The following is a 15,995-nucleotide window of genomic DNA, read 5'->3' as shown; positions in this document are numbered from 1 at the left end:
AGCTTCATATTTCTGTGTGCTTTTTTTTTTTTTTTTTTTTTTTTAACAAAAACACACCTGTTTATATTTTAATAAAGATTATCTATGACTTTTTTGGCTGGATATAATCTTCTTTTTCTTCTCATTATTATTATTATTATTATTATTATTATTATTATTATTATTATTATTATTATTCATATCCAAAGATTGGAGAGCACTGGAGAGTGTTTTTTGTTTTTTTTTGTTTATACAGTACAGTTTTGTTCCTGTCTTTCAGACTACATTGATCTATCGGTTAAAATGTGTATGAAAAATCAACAGTATGCAGAATTATACCCCAAAATGCAATATGAAAGGTCTATAGGAGTCAAAAGGTGTATGGTGAAAGTTGGGAGAATATTTGTGAAAATTCAAGGCAGTTGTGCTAACCCTGCAAAGATCAGTGCATTTAGAATGACCCTAAACAAATAAACTAAAATGACTATCCAGTGCCAGAGTACAACAAAGCGAGTTTACTTCAGTGTTTATTTTATTGCCCAGAAGAGCACGACGCACAGTTTGTAAACGGGTCACGTGGCACGTTGCTGTATGAGGTCACTTCCTTCTGAGAGCGAGTTGCACTGCGGTTGCGAAGGGAGGAGAGGTACAGTATCGGGTTAGTATATTTATTATATAGACAGCTAGCTGTATTATCGGGAATGTGAGCAAAGCCGTGACTAATGGGATATCAGCACGGATTCTCATTTAAGAGGAAAGGGCATATTTAAAAAAAAAAAATACATTGTCTTTCCACTTGTTTTTGAGTAAACAGCTTTGACATTGACTAGCGGAAGCATTGTCATTACTATTAGTATCATCATCATTATCATTCGAGAATTACCGGGGTGATAGTACGAAAATAATAGCATCATCTTAACCAGTTTTAGCTTCAAGTTAAACAGTCGCTTGCTGTTGTTATCACGGTGTAAGTCATTATTATCTACCAGTGCCATAAATAAGATTACGCCAGTTGATATTATCGACTGAGAGGATATCTGTTATTTTCTTAATGACCTGCCACAGTATCAGTGATATATATGTTGGATGTACTGCAATTGATTCCTCTGCGTCTAGTCTGGACTGATATCTGTATTCAACGGTGCTGGATACAGAGTTATCAGGTCTCCAGCTGTGACGCAATGTACTTTAAAAAATAAATTCAAAAAGCGAGAGACAGGAGCGTACGCAACGGCTCACAATGCAACAGTCTCAGCCTTCATAAGAACTCCCTTGTAATTTACCTTTTTTTTTTTTTTGTCGAACAATAAACGTATTGTTTGAGATTCCTATACAGACCCTTCCAAACAAACTTTATTCGGGAGTATAATAATTGCAGGACAGGACATGAACTAATGTCTTACGTCAAGGGTACAGTTACAATATTGTTTATTTTTCAAGTATCACATTTATTCAAAATTTGAAATGTCAAATTTCAGCAGGATTAAAAAAAAACCTTGTTTTTAAATGAAAACAAATTATTTTGTAAGGGAGTTCTCTCTTTCATTTGAGAAAGTTAATTGGGGGCAAGGCGGAAGGGTGGTAACACAGATGTGAATAAAAATCATTTAGTTACCAGTAGCACAGAAACATAGATAGCCACGCCCTGTTCCCGATGTGTACCCGTTTAAACTTTAACAGGATGGGACTCTTTAAATGATCAACATACTTCCTCTGAGTAATGCTGGGGTACTCCAGCTTGCTCTTCCTCTAATGCTATTCTGTAGCAGTTGTTTGACATCTCTCGCATAATCATAGCACTTCTGTATTTACCACTGGAAAGATTTTGTTACTTCCTTAAAAACTATTCATTTTGCAGGGGAATTCTTATTATAACGCTGTCAAAATAAAAATACGACACACTGATTTGAAGCTCTTAATAGGTCCTTTGATGCTGGTTAATGTCTATGGAAATGTTAAATGGGGGTCCGTATGAATTGAACTCCTCGTTTCTGAATAGTGCTTTCATTTGCAGCAGTTTAGTTGCAGCAGAAGAGCACTGAGCCCTGAACTCTCCATCTGTCCAACAATGCAGCCGTTTGTTCAGTGCTTCACCATGTAACCCTGTGACAGTCTGGCTCGCAGTGGTGATGTGGATGACGTCACGGACCAGGAAGTAACTCAAACCAAACAGTGGATGGGCGGTTGAAGCTGAGTGTTAGTGCACTCAGCGTATTTAATAAACAAAATATTAAACAAATTAACACAACACAAAACAAAAGGGCACAAGGGCCAAACGAATGAACAAACAAACAAGTAAGTGATGTGCTGGGAAATCCAGCACGTCTTAGCAATTGTTTTGTTAATGTTGCTTTTTCTCTCTCCGCTCTCCCGTACTCTCCTCTACACTCTCAACCCCGAGTGCAGAGTGCTGCTGGTTTATATACTCTGGCCGAGGGATTTAACTAGTTGGTAATTATCTTATTATCCCCCGGCCAGAGTCTGCACGCGTTTGGTAAGGATGCATGACTGTCAGCTAGTTAAATAATCAGTAGCTGATCAGCCATGCATCCTCACGGGGTTTTTAAATATAATAACAAAAGACGCGGCGCTTTTACCCGCGCCGCAAACAAAAATACAAATAATAATAAATAGGGGCGGGACACTCCGCCACAAACCCCCAGAAAAGCGTCGAGTCTGTGTGTGTGTGTGTGTGTGTGTGTATGTGTTTTGTTTTGTTTTGACCCCCTTTACAACTCCCCCCTTTCATATTTTTTTATACACAGAGTGAAATGCATTGTCCCTGAGCCGTCCTGCTGTGCTGAGTCAGACTGTGAGGGACAGAGTAACAACAAACTGCCTAGAGGTGGTATAGTGCACAGAGACAGACAGACAGGGAGAGAGAGAGAAGAGAGAGCGAGGGGGAAGACAGGCCTGCAAGAATCCTGCAGTCAGTATCTGCTGAGTCAGCTCCTCCGTGTTAACCAAGCAATAAAGGTATGTTGTCATCGCCAAACACAGCTGCACTTTGAGGAGCATCCACATGTGTTCAATCCATATCTAACTGTGAGCAGTCAGTCGGGGGCAGGATCAGATCCAGTGAAATATTAGCAGGATCAGATCCAGTGAAAGCTTGCTTCAGTCTAAACTTTCACTTCTGTATTAAAAGGGAGGGAGGGACTTCTCATATTAAATAAGATACACATCTCCCCTTCTGTTTCTTTGAGTAAGTCTTGTATTGTTTGAGTGCAGCTGAGCTAACAGATTTTTACAGTGATCAGCACACCGCGTTGCAGCCCAGATCGCATGCTCTGTCTTCATTTGTATTGCATGGAGACCTGAGGCTGTGCATGATTACAGTATACAGTAACATGCAGGGAGAGGCGTTTCTATTACAGACTGAGAGACTGAATCTCCACAGCCATGCCTGCATTGAAAGCAGAGGAGCCTGGGCAGGAGGAGACCATGCAGGACGGGGGTGAAGTTGTGTACGAGAAGGAGCACGATGATGGTGTCAGGTGAGGTTCAGCCTCGGAACTGTGTTATCAGTATTTCAGTTACATTATCATTTAATAAGCTCTATCGCTGTAGCTGTGCAGTCTTTATAGAGTGCGTGTGTGTGCACGGTCGCTGCAGTGCTGACTACGCTGTCGCCCGCAGCCCCAGTGACCTGTCCGAGCTGCTGAAGGCGGGGACTGTGGATGCTCACGACAAGGCTGAGAACACGCAGTTTGTTAAGGACTTCCTGAAAGGCCACATCAGGAAGGAGCTGTTTAAGGTGTGTGTGTGTGTCTCTGTTTGTATCTGTGTGTGTGTGTATCTGGGTGTGTGTGTCTGTGCGTGTATCTGTCTGTGTGTGTGTAACTCTTACGCTGTGTGGACAAATTGGTCTGACACATGAATGTGAAGCAGAAACATTTCTGTGTAAAAGAAAACTTTTCCGTTGAGTTTGGAAGTATAAATCTCATCCACATGCTGAGAGGTACGCATGCATCTGTTTGTGTGTCAGTATTACAGAGTGCTGATGCCTCTTTTTCAATAACTATAATAAGAAGCAGCCTCCCTTTTGGCTAACAGTTCTTGATATGAAGCTTCAGTGTTTCGTTTTACAGTAGCAGCTAAGAGGTTAATCTGCACCTAAGAGGTTTCAGATAAGAAATTAAGAAATCTCTGAGGTTAATCTGCACCTAAGAGGATTCAGATAAGAAATCTCTGAGGTTAATCTGCAGTGTGGAGTAGTGGTTAGGGCTCTGGACTCTTGACCGGAGGGTCGTGGGTTCAATCCCAGGTGGGGGACACTGCAACTGTACCCTTGAGCAAGGTACTTTGCCTAGATTGCTCCAGTAAAAACCCAACTGTATACAGCAGTCCAGATGATGCATGCCCCTCTTTGTTGATTGTGTTTCCCTAAACACTGCCTGTGTTATATAGAGAGGGTTAATGTGCAGCAGCTCCCAGGATCAGTGAGAGTAATACAGTTCTAAACACAGCACTGACCCCTCTTTATTTTCACTATCTGACTTTAACATCACATCCACTTGAAAACTCAAAACACTCGTACACTAAACTGTAGAACTTGAGTATTTTACTGTCCACCTGAACAAATGAATTAACAAACGAATTATCCAATTGTGAAGTATGGAGGGAGTCCCGTAAGGGTTACCTATAGCTTTCAGCTGAATGCACGGATTCCAGTTTGTGTTTGGGGTGGATTCCTGATCTTAATGATTTCATTAAAATTAATTAAAGTTCATTTATAAACACTTAAAGAAACGTAGTAAGTAATGATAGTTGTCCATTGTTACTGACTGAGTTTGTTGAAGTAGTTCTAGATTTCGCACTGTTGAGTGTTGGATAGCCAGGGCTCAGGTTGGTCTCTCCTGTCCCGGCAGCTGGGGACGGTGGCCCTGTACTTCACATACTCTGCCCTGGAGGAGGAGATGGACGGGAACAGGGATCAGCCCCAGTTCGCCCCGCTCTACTTCCCAGAGGAGCTGCACAGACGGGAGGCGCTGGCCAAAGACCTGGAGTTCTTCTACGGAGAGAACTGGCAGGCGGTGGTGCAGCTCTCAGAGGCCACACGTAAATACGTAGACCGAATCCACGAGGTGGGGCGCAGCGAGCCGGAGCTGCTGGTGGCCCACGCGTACACCCGCTACATGGGGGACCTGTCCGGGGGCCAGGTGCTAAAGAAGGTGGCCCAGCGAGCCCTGAAGCTGCCCAGCACCGGAGAGGGGGTCCAGTTCTACACCTTCGACAACATCAGTAGCGCCAAGGAGTTCAAGCAGCTGTACCGCAGCAGGATGAACGACCTGGACCTCGACCAGGAGACCAAGCTCAGGATCGTGGAGGAGGCCAACCGCGCCTTCGGCTTCAACATGGAGGTAGGCTGGCATTAAAGAAAGCTAAACGGAGTACTCCGGCCGCTAGATACGGTGTCAATAAACCATTAAGAAAATGCGAGTAAGTGTTGAAAGATTGTAGGCTTTGAATCAGGATCTTCGAAACCACAGTTAAGCAGCAGTATTAGTCAGTGCTGAATAAGATCTCAGTTTTAACAAAACCTGTGAACTGTCATGAAGTCCAGGATTTCTAAACTTGATTTCTAAATGCCAGATTTTCAACGAGCTGGAAAGAGTTGGGAAGACTATAAAGGACGAGGTGCTGGATGGGGGTCTGCCGGAGTACGACGGGAAAGGGGACCTCAGTAAATGCCCCTACTACGCTGCAAAAACAGGTATGTGACGGCTTGACTGAAGCCTCGTTAATATGCATTTCATTACAGAGAGCAGCAACGCATCACATACTTTAGACTATGGACTTCCTAAACAGTGCTAATTGATTTGCGTACTAGTATGCCGATTAAAATGGCCATCGTGCAACCAGCTCAAATTACTGGCATGCAAATATAATAAGAGTAACAGAGAGTAAATAACATCAGAATATTCAAATCCAAACATCTGCATTCTGTGTTTTTGCCCCTTTGTGCGCGCGCGTGTTTTTTCTCATTGTTATTTCCCGTCTTTTTCCCCAGCTGCTGGCGGTGGCTCTGCCTGTGCCTGCCACATGGCCATGGCAGTGCTGAGACACCCCACCGGGCAGGTCATAATGTCTGCCTGCATTGCCCTGCTAGCAGGCGTTGCTGCTTGGTACCTGATGTGATTGGAAGGCGTGGCCTAAAGACTGGATTCTGTAACCATAGCAACGCCCCTCCCTCCTGACCCAGTGCTCTGTCTAACCCTTCCCGAGTCACAGTAGATGACAATGTGGTGTTGGGAAAATGAGCTGCTTACGCCAAGTCCTTTCTCTTTCATTTCTTTTTTTGATCTGCAGTTATTTTAATTGTCTCTGGTACAGATGAATTCACTGAAGTTCTTTCTTTTTTTAATGGGTTGTAGATGGAGTATACTGTACTGGAATCGTCTGTTTCTTCAGCTAATGTTTGGATTGTGTATTCACTTTTTAGTGGCTGATTTGTACCCTGTAGGACACAGAGTTGTTTTTTTTTATTCCTCTGAAACTGTGTTGTTGATTCCTTCTGTTGTATCAAATTTCAAAAGCTGTTCCTTGAAATACTGAAATCCAGTTACCCAGACATGTACCCTCACTGGACTAACCACAGTAGGAGGGGTCTTGGACTATGGTCATTGTGCAACACATTTCAGAATAGTTTCATTATTACAGCACTGTTGTTACACCTGACAGAATTCTATGCATCTTGCTTATATATCTGTAACCTGGCGGAGGCTGGCTGCGAACCGGCGCCCCCTCAGCACTGCAAGCAAGCATCTTAACCACAGTGCAAAAGAGCCAGGCTCATCTGCACCCGTGGTTATAGAGCTGTTAACCTCATCTCACCGACAGCGTACAGAGTCCATAACGGCAGAGCATCACACAACACTGCTCGTCACACATCAACCGACAGCATCACACAACACTGCCTGTCACACGCAAACCAAATCTTCCTCTGTTGTTTATTTTTTAATGCACCTAGACCACTTCAGTTGTAAATGCCTCTCACTGTTTTGTGAGCAGAAGATTTTAAGTACTTTTATCTAAATTGAGCGACATTGATTTTGTCATGGGAATCGTGCAATCAGGTCTTCAGAATGTACGGTTTGACCTGGCATTCCTGTCAGTGAACAAGCCTATCCATCCAGGCCAGGGAGCGCACACACACACACACACAGTGTAACTGAAAGCAGGTCCCCGTTTCGGATGTAGAATAGGAACAGATATCCTTTATAGGGAACGTGTTTAAAGCTGCAACTTTTGGTAGGGAAAAAAAACTAAAAACCTCAGTTGAACGGATGTAGTTTTGTTTGTGTAAAACGATTTTAATGGAAACTATGTACTGTTCTCTATTGTTTAGCAATGACCGCAGGTGGCATGAACACACACTGTAACCTTTGCTTCCTATGCAGTGTCTGCAGTGGTTTAAAAGTAGTATTACAGCACATGTCAGAAATGTGCCATCTGCTATTAACTTTGATATATCTAGATCGTACTGCATATGCAGTTTCTGCTGTTTGTTTTCATCTAACCTGTGTACAGTGTAATTCAGTGCACCTTTTGCATTAGGCTTATGTAATGAGGCGTTTGTTTCTTATGTGCTAATGGGTCATTTTTGCCAGTTTTTGACCCGCACATATGCAGTGCATTGCATGTGCATGGCAATGGGCAACCACTATGATTGAGTGCGGCTTGCCACTGTGTACGCACGTTCTGTTACTCCACAGTATTGTCAGCCACTCGTTTGGATTTCGATTTTGCAGTGTTAAGATGTCTGCCTGTGTCTCCCACACAGAGACAATTTGGTTGAGCTGGTATTGAGACAGACTAAGTGAGCAACGTAACTCATAGGAATTTAAATACCCATTTCTCTACTACATTTCCCAGCTGGTGGGATTCAAGTGCGGATAGGATATAGGCAGGTATAGGGATACAGTGTAACCCAAGCAGTATCAAAGCACTGAAGGAAAGTTGGGCTGAAATAAAAAGAATCTTATCGATACCTTCCTGTGTGATTAACAGCACTACATTGAATAGATTGCTATGCATTTTAAAAAAAAGAGATGTATAAAATTCACTTATTTCACTGCAGCACTTTACTCAGTGTTAGAGGATGATTTTATATATATAATGTAGGAATGGAAAGTGATGCAAAAAGCTATGACAAAATAATAAATGTCAAAAAGTGAAGTCATTGTCAGCTGCTGCCAGGTAATATTTCAACAACTGGCACAAACATGTTTGACCACCAGTGTATTTTTTTTTTGTTGTTCTTTAAAATAGCTTGTGTTAGCTTACTGGTAAAAAACAGTTTATATAGTTACTACTTTTTGCTTGGTATTAATTGCAATGCCATTGTGTGGCCTGTTGGCCCAGCTGAATCTAACAGCCAGTGTTGCAACCCCTCCTTTGAGTGCAATATCACTGTAATACTGGAAGAACATGCAATTATTATCACAATCTGTTTAATCTGCTTCTGAAAGTCAAGGGACTTCCAATGTAAACCTAAGAGTAACATCCTGTTTTTATTTTACAACATTAAAATTAATATTGCATTTTATGCACAAATTGTCAGTGTGTCTGTCTATTTATTTGTTTAACTGTATTTATTTAAAACTTGTGTGTTCAGTCACGATCTTGGCAGACATCACAAATTTCAGCAATGATTTACAAAATAAGAAACACAGGAAATTCAGAAACTACTGGATACATGTTAGACGAGGGTTTGTTTCTTTGACAAACCCAGGTCTCAGCTGAATTATTCAATTGAAAGACCAAAGTAATACATAACAGATGTATTTTTATTAGAATTAAATTAGAACATGCGTGTATGTGTACACAAGGGCAGAAGGCAATGAAACACCCAAATCACACTCTGTACCTCACGAGAAACATCTGGATGGTGTTCTCATTACCAACAACATACACAAACGCATCTATATATATATATATATATATATATATATATATATATATATAGTGTGTGTGTTTTATTCTGTCATTATTGCACTGACGAATGTTAGAACAGATCTGAATTAAATACCTCCAGTATGAATTTATTTACATTACCTGTAGACACTTCTATACCTACCATATGCAACCCTGATTCTGGCTGCAGAGTATAGACATTATTCATAAGGTAACTTACCCATTATAAAGGGTGTCAAACTCAAGTAAGTTATAGCTTAGGAACCGTTCATCCCATTTTCATGATACCTGGACAGGTTCCCTAAACGACACAAAGCAAAGTCACAATGACCTACTTAAAAAGGAGCCCTGTCTAGATCTTGGGAGACACGTTTCCAAATGTAATCAAACTTTATATCTTCCACCCCATCTCACGGTACAGACACCAGAACGACTGGGACATTAAATACAACTACTCTTGATAAATTGTATTACGTGTCGCACTGGTGTGATATTCTGTTCCATGTGCTGTGTCTGCACCTGGATTGTAAATCCTTTGCTGGGACATTCATTTTTACTTGCATACCTTGTTACATTTCAGGACCTGAAAATCTGCATTGCTTTCCGGTGCACAAAATACACCTGCACCTGAACCTCAAACGTAGTCTGTTCAGCTAAGGCTGTAATTCTAAAACAAAGAAAAATAAAACCTGTAGGGCACGCAGAAAAAATAAGACAACAAAAGCATACACTAGTAGTTTGGCTCATTAGTACCAAGTTTGACACTCGCTGTGTGAGGATCCGGGCTCCAGAGCAGTGCTTTTGTTCCCAAAGCCCTACCTACCTGTCTCTGAAGCATTCACATACATTATATATATCATCACATGCCACAGCTACAGGGAGACATCTACGATTAGAGCAGGGCCAACAGAAAACAATTTTAATATACTCGAAATAGAGAAATCTCCCTCCAAGAGATTCTGTACATTTCAAATATACTACAGCACATTATGGAATTGAAAGTGTGCTAGGATGAAAGTATAATGAAGGTTTCTGCAGGTACAGATTTGTAGACAGATCGCTGCTAGACTTTGTGGTCGTCATCTCCATCTCCTCTTGTGTTATTTTTTCAGGAGACGCTCTGTCGGGTGTCAGAGAGTAGTACTGTAGCTCCAGTTTAAACATCATTCCCCCGCCCCATCCCAGCAAGGGCTTCCTACTGCCTAGTTCCCAGTGTACCGCTTCCCTGCAAAACACACACACAAAAAAATAAATAAATAAATAAATAAACATCTGTGATATCATTTAACACACTGAATGATTAACATGACCCGAATATCTCATTAATAAAGGCATGCTTTTCCAGGCTTCCTAACCCATCTTTTTAAAGAGGCTTCCTGCACATGTTTTAGGGAGGGACCCTGTGTGTACCTAGGAGAAGGTCCAGGGTCACCCCTGAGAAGCAGCCCTGGCGAGGAGATGAAGGGTGGATAAACAGGAGGGGGGAGAGAGAGACACACACGTTTGTTTCAGTGTTTAGAAGGACTTTGCCGACTTCACACATTACAGGGACGTTAGGGCCAATGTCTTCAAAAGGGAACTTTTTATTTTTTTTTTACCCCATATGCTCAATAAAACGAACCCCCACACACAGACAAGACAGAGCGAGAGACGGCCTACCTCTGCTGGGGCCGTCAGGAGCTAAACAAACATTCGCTTTAGTTTGGAGAAGAACCCCTCCTCCTTGTCCTGCCCCTCCTCCTTGTCCTGCCCCTCCTCAGGGCTTTCTTGCCTTGCCTCTGACCGCTGCCTCTTGGCTCCCCCACCTGGACACAAAGAGGCATTGCATCAGTGGCTGTGGACAGCCTTTCGCTGCTTGGCAAGTTTTTAAAAGCGAGAAAAAGGCTGAACAACGCAGAATTCTCAAGCCTGCCTTTGAAGGCGTGCTACAAACTATTACACTGTGGACAGTGAAGCGGAGGGGTCACCTCAGACTATTACACTGTGGACAGTGAAGCGGAGGGGTCACCTCAGACTATTACATTGTGGACAGTGAAACGGAGGGGTCATCTCAGACTATTACATTGTGGACAGTGAAGCGGAGGGGTCATCTCAGACTATTACATTGTGGACAGTGAAACGGAGGGGTCATCTCAGACTATTACACTGTGGACAGTGAAGCGGAGGGGTCACCTCAGACTATTACACAGTGGACAGTGAAGCGGAGGGGTCACCTCAGACTATTACACTGTGGACAGTGAAGCGGAGGGGTCACCTCAGACTATTACACAGTGGACAGTGAAGCGGAGGGGTCACCTCAGACTATTACATTGTGGACAGTGAAACGGAGGGGTCATCTCAGACTATTACATTGTGGACAGTGAAGCGGAGGGGTCACCTCAGACTATCACACTGTGGACAGTGAAGCGGAGGGGTCACCTCAGACTATTACATTGTGGACAGTGAAACGGAGGGGTCATCTCAGACTCACCAGCAGCAGTGTTGGTGACTCCGTTGACCGTGCCTTCCACGTCCGTCTCATCCTCAGCATAGCTCGTGACCAGAGAGCGCTGTCTGTCTGTCAGTCTCCTGCAGGCAGGGGAAGGAACAGAGACTCTGTAAACTTCACTGATCGGGGGGGGGGAGAGGAGGGTCCTGAAAATAACTTTTATTCCTGAATTCCAGATTTAAAACAGTTATTGTTTCTTATATTTCCACTTTTGAGGTCTTCAAAAGCTAATGTTTGTATGATAGTTAAACCAATCAAACAGTATAAATTCAAGATCTGTTATCACCAATACTATTCTCAAATCATTTGGCAATTGCAATTAATTAAACAGCATAACGGAAGATTTTTTTAAGTTTCCTTCCCTGTGTCTTTACAAAATGCGGGCATCTGTATCTCTCCTGCTCCCATGGTGTGAGGGTGTGTGCGAGGGTGTGAGGGTGTAATGGTGTGTGAGAGGGTGTGAGAGGGTGTAACGGTGTTGAGAGGGTGTGGGCTGTGAGAGTGTAACGGTGTTGAGAGGGTGTGGGGGTGCAAGGACAGGTCCCGACAGTCTCTTACTTGGGGACTCGGATCTTGATGTGGACGTAGTGATCTCCGTATCCATAGCTGTTCACCCGCGGGATCCCCTTCCCAGACAGGCGGATCCTCTGGTCACCCTGGATTCCTGCTGGGATCTGTCAGGAGATCAGAGGAAGCCTGTCACTGGGAGTCTCACCAATCTGAATGGCTATTTTTACACTCTGTCATACCAATCTGAATTTTAAAACATGGCCGTTTCTCTTTACATCCTCATCTAAATGATGAATTCTCTTTTCCATAGGATTCACATTTGCAAATAAAAATAAAACACACAGACTAGCTGCAACCACAATAGATGGACTTTTTCTTTTAAAGAGAAGTACCAATTTATGTCAATGGGAAGCAAAACCTTACCTATGCTACACTGATATGTCATCAATACCATTCATAACAAACTTCAGTATCTGACCTACATGAGGCTGACGATGAGCCCCCTCCGAATTCACAGAACTGATCAACAAGCATCAGCAGATCGAGGGCTCGATAGAGGACAATACAGCTGAGCTCACACTGTCATGGAATGCCCCATCAGGAGGTGTATGTGGTGCCGCAGGTACCCACCGTGATGTTGACAGTCTCGTACAGACCCTGTGCCCGGGCCGTGCCCCCCAGGATCGCCTGTGCGATGGAGATGAAGAGGTCCGAGTGAATGTCCGCCCCTTCTCTCCTGAACACCGGGCTCTTCTGAACCTGCAGGAATGCACAGAGAGCACGGCACAGTGTTACTCAGGGCGGACTCGCTGGTTCTGTGCGGGCAGAATCCAGGCAGGGGAATCTCTGACAGTTTGAGCCATTCCAGGTCCTGCAACTTCCACAGATGCTGTGACCGACCTTCCAGCTGCTACTCACCCGAAACGAGATGAAGATCTCCTTCTTCCCCACAGGCATCCGGACCGTCTGCCCATCCTCCACCCCTGAAACACACAAGCCTCTGTGTTACAGACCTGCCATCGCCAGGGCTGATCCCCACACCCACAGCAATACCCCAGTGTTAAATACTCCAGCTCAGGCAGTGCAGAGCCCTCACCTGCAGGGACTGGCACCACCACTGTCCGCCTCTGTTTGGTCTGACCCGACCCCCGGCACGATACGCAGGGCGTGACCATGACTGAGCCACGCCCACCGCAGCGTCGACAGGTGGAGCGCATCACGAAGGGGCCGGTGTTTATCGTCTCCTGCGCGGGGCAAAGGGGGTAGAGAGGGTTAAAGCTGAGCACAGTCGATACAAGAGCCTCAATGTTCCATTAGGAGCAAACCACACATTTTTCATATGCTTTGTCATGCTATTAAGACTATCAAACACTTGATAGTGAGGAATTTAGTAACACTAAAAGAAACTTAATAAATTCAGGAATTGTAGTTCAGAGTGTTTTGAGGTTATGGATGAGTGCATGGTTTAGTCTGCTCTGGCTTGCTGGTGCCTGGTGGACTCACCATGCCTGTGCCGCTGCAGTAGTGGCAGTGCTGCACCTTGGTACCCGGCTCATGCCCCTTGCCGTCGCAGCGCTGGCAGGAATCTTCAATGTTCACCACAATCTCTTTATTCACCCCCTTGGCTGCCTGGGTGAAAGTCAGCTCCATGATGTACTGGGGAAAAGAAACCAAACTACTGAGCAGCATTGAGACAGGGCACAGCCTCACACATCCAGAGACATACTGGCATACTGTAAACCTCCTTCATAAACACGGCCTTGTGATTTGCAATGTATGCAGCACAGTGCAAGCGACAGCCATTTAAAAGAGATCCACCCCCACACACACAATCAGCCTTCAGGAGTCTTTTCAGATGCAACTTTTGCTTTAATAGTAGGCAAGCACCGGAAATAATAATAATAATAATAATAATAATAATAATAATAATAATAATAATAATCAACTAAAGCAACAATACCGAATATGACATATATACATAAAACAATTGAGAACTATAACATTATGGTAAATGTGCATGATACGAGATTACCCTTCAAATGAGCAATGACATGGTCCCAGGGCCTCACCTCCTGCGGCTGGTCGAACATGGAGTTCATATTCCCGAATTGCGAGCCCGAGAACTCCCCGAAGATCTTGCGGAAGAGCTCCTCTGGGTCGACGCTGGCCCCCCCGCGCCAGTACTGCTGGCTGCCGGCCCCGGACCGGCCCGGGTCAAACCCAGCGGACCCGTAGGTGTCATACTGCTTCCTCTTCACCTCGTCACTCAGCACCTGCAGGAGGGCGGGCGCAGTGTGAGAACCTCTCCATTCATCTCCTTGAGAGTCAGCTAATCTGCTTTAATTGTTCTTTTATTATAGAAGTCAATAGGCCGTAATGCACAAGCAGAGAAAACACTGATTTTGTTATGAACATACTGTACTGAATACAGTACTATGCCGAACACACTATATTGGATTAATACAGTACTATATGCAGATCACAAGCACAGTTACCTCGTATGCTTCAGCCAGCTGGGCAAACTTCTCTTTGGCCTGAGGGTCGTCCTTGTTTGTGTCTGGATGGTACTTCTTAGCAAGCTACAGAGAAGAGCAGAGAAGCACACAGACAGTGTCAGCAATCAAAGGGACTTCCACTCAGACAGAAGGCTTTGCGTGGGACTGTAGCCAGGGACTCGGGAAAGCAGAGTGCCCCAATGCTGAGGGACTGGAGGTGAAGTGGGCTAATGCTTGGAGCCCATGACTAGAATATGACCTGGAGCTCCTGACAGAGAAAGCCAGCCTGTTGCTCAGAGCGCTTCCCTCCTACCTGGTAATACGCCTTCTTGATCTCTTTCTGAGTGGAGGAGCGTGGCACCCCCAGCACTTGGTAAAAGTCCTGCTTGTTGGGATGGGAGGCACTGGTGTGAAAGGAAGCAGCACAGATTGCACTGGGGGCACCCAGTCCTGTAATGAGCAGAGAGATTTCAATCGGTCAGGTCTCACCTTGCCAGCTTAATAACAGCAGGATTCAGGTCAACCAAAAATTGTATATATATATATATATTTATCTATCCACATGCTGCAATTTCCCAAGAATCGTGGAAGAAGAATCGTACTGTAGTACACAATGCCGGTGAAGGAGACAGGCAGCTATTGGCTGAACACAGTTTCATCATCCACTGAATTTGCAAACAAAATAATAACCCTAATGTCAACGGCAAGCGGTCGTTTTTTTAACACTGCTAAACCGGCAATGCCTAACCTTCCACCTATCAATTGTTTGCCACGACACATCCAGCCCCTGTGGCTGTATCTTTGTCAGTGGACCATTAATTATAGAAGCTTTAACGGGCACTGTCTTGAGCAAGAAGACTATATCAAAACAAGTATGGTCCGCTGCTATTCAAGGTCAACGAATGACCCGGGGGAGAGCCCTGCCGTCCAGAACGAAGTTACTGCTGTCCGCGTTCAAGCATTCAGAGAGAGAGACTTGACAAGTCCCAATGGGAAAAAAAAATCAATATGCAGGAAAACTACAACGCAGCGCATGTCAAGGTAACGTCCCTACTCGGGATCAAATGTGATGCCCATCTCTATTACTTTTTTTTTTTTTTTACTGGAGCGTTTTTATAAGAAAGCAAATCTGTACCGAGCAGAGGTTCACGATTACTGGGTGTTGTCCACGTGTCTAAGCGCTCCACACAGAGCTCAGGCCTCGGGACTGTGACTTCTCTAAACCCGGCAAACACACTCACCTGTCAGCCCTCTCAATGTCAAGCCTGTCCCGACTCCTGTCCCCCCGCACCGGTACTGCAGCACACCCGCGGGTGAGCCCTGGCTGTGGACGGAGCGAGGTATCCTCGTGGCGGAGGCAAGCTGGCAACAAGCCCGGCGCTGCCCGGTCGAGACAGCTACGGAGATCCAGCGTGCAGAACAGCAAGCTGCAGACGACGCCATCATTAAACTGGGACTGACAGGGGAACGGAGAAGTGCGCATGCGCGACTGGAACCCAACGACGACTCGCCACCCCACGTGCGCTTGCGTTGAGGTGCTACAGAGCGTTCTACCGTATCACGTGTTGGGGGTGCGGCAGATAGGCATGGCTGGGTGTACTGTT

The 15,995-nt window shown here is 44.6% G+C and overlaps 2 protein-coding genes across 6 annotated transcripts; one reads left to right on the top strand and one right to left on the bottom strand.

The window, feature by feature from the left end:
* The first annotated feature begins 536 nt into the window (after positions 1 to 536).
* On the top strand, positions 537 to 8,541 carry LOC117973711 (heme oxygenase 2-like). 4 transcript variants are annotated; one of them, XM_034926814.2, is made up of 7 exons: positions 537 to 637; positions 2,745 to 2,955; positions 3,336 to 3,476; positions 3,619 to 3,736; positions 4,851 to 5,342; positions 5,575 to 5,695; positions 5,993 to 8,541. In XM_034926814.2, the coding sequence occupies exons 3-7, from the start codon at positions 3,382 to 3,384 to the stop codon at positions 6,118 to 6,120; spliced, it is 954 nt and encodes a 317-aa protein (XP_034782705.1). In that variant the 5' UTR covers positions 537 to 637; positions 2,745 to 2,955; positions 3,336 to 3,381; the 3' UTR covers positions 6,121 to 8,541. The 4 variants fall into 4 exon arrangements, with proteins under 4 accessions (XP_034782705.1, XP_034782701.1, XP_034782704.1 ...); XM_034926810.2 differs by having other exon boundaries at positions 538 to 637; positions 3,357 to 3,476; XM_034926813.2 differs by having other exon boundaries at positions 546 to 625; positions 3,357 to 3,476.
* Positions 8,542 to 9,802: 1,261 nt separating this feature from the next.
* Positions 9,803 to 15,940, bottom strand: LOC117973710 (dnaJ homolog subfamily A member 3, mitochondrial-like). 2 transcript variants are annotated; one of them, XM_034926808.2, is made up of 12 exons: positions 15,633 to 15,940; positions 14,705 to 14,841; positions 14,392 to 14,475; positions 13,966 to 14,169; positions 13,400 to 13,552; positions 12,993 to 13,140; positions 12,815 to 12,879; positions 12,527 to 12,655; positions 11,945 to 12,060; positions 11,369 to 11,466; positions 10,558 to 10,703; positions 9,803 to 10,123 (listed from the first exon to the last, which is right to left on the bottom strand). In XM_034926808.2, exons 1-11 carry the CDS (start codon positions 15,835 to 15,837, stop codon positions 10,579 to 10,581), a joined length of 1,464 nt encoding a protein of 487 aa, XP_034782699.2. In that variant the 5' UTR covers positions 15,838 to 15,940; the 3' UTR covers positions 9,803 to 10,123; positions 10,558 to 10,578. The 2 variants fall into 2 exon arrangements, with proteins under 2 accessions (XP_034782699.2, XP_034782700.1); XM_034926809.2 differs by lacking the exon at positions 10,558 to 10,703.
* Positions 15,941 to 15,995: the final 55 nt, after the last annotated feature.

The sequence above is a fragment of the Acipenser ruthenus genome, chromosome 22, assembly GCF_902713425.1.
Source record: "Acipenser ruthenus chromosome 22, fAciRut3.2 maternal haplotype, whole genome shotgun sequence".
NCBI lineage: Eukaryota > Metazoa > Chordata > Actinopteri > Acipenseriformes > Acipenseridae > Acipenser > Acipenser ruthenus.
Note: the sequence above shows the minus strand (reverse complement) of the source record. Positions and strands in the feature narration are given on the sequence as shown.

Excerpts from the sequence above, each read along its gene's own strand:
- LOC117973710 (XM_034926808.2), bottom strand. The coding sequence starts at position 15,837 with ATGATGGCGTCGTCTGCAGCTTGCTGTTCTGCACGCTGGATCTCCGTA. Across the intron at positions 13,553-13,965 it reads TGTTCGACCAGCCGCAGGAG|TACATCATGGAGCTGACTTT; the intron begins GTGAGGCCCTGG and ends TCTTTTCCCCAG. Across the intron at positions 10,704-11,368 it reads AGTCACCAACACTGCTGCTG|GTGGGGGAGCCAAGAGGCAG; the intron begins GTGAGTCTGAGA and ends CTTTGTGTCCAG.
- LOC117973711 (XM_034926814.2), top strand. The coding sequence starts at position 3,382 with ATGCCTGCATTGAAAGCAGAGGAGCCTGGGCAGGAGGAGACCATGCAG. Across the intron at positions 3,737-4,850 it reads TCAGGAAGGAGCTGTTTAAG|CTGGGGACGGTGGCCCTGTA; the intron begins GTGTGTGTGTGT and ends CTGTCCCGGCAG. Across the intron at positions 5,343-5,574 it reads CCTTCGGCTTCAACATGGAG|ATTTTCAACGAGCTGGAAAG; the intron begins GTAGGCTGGCAT and ends TCTAAATGCCAG.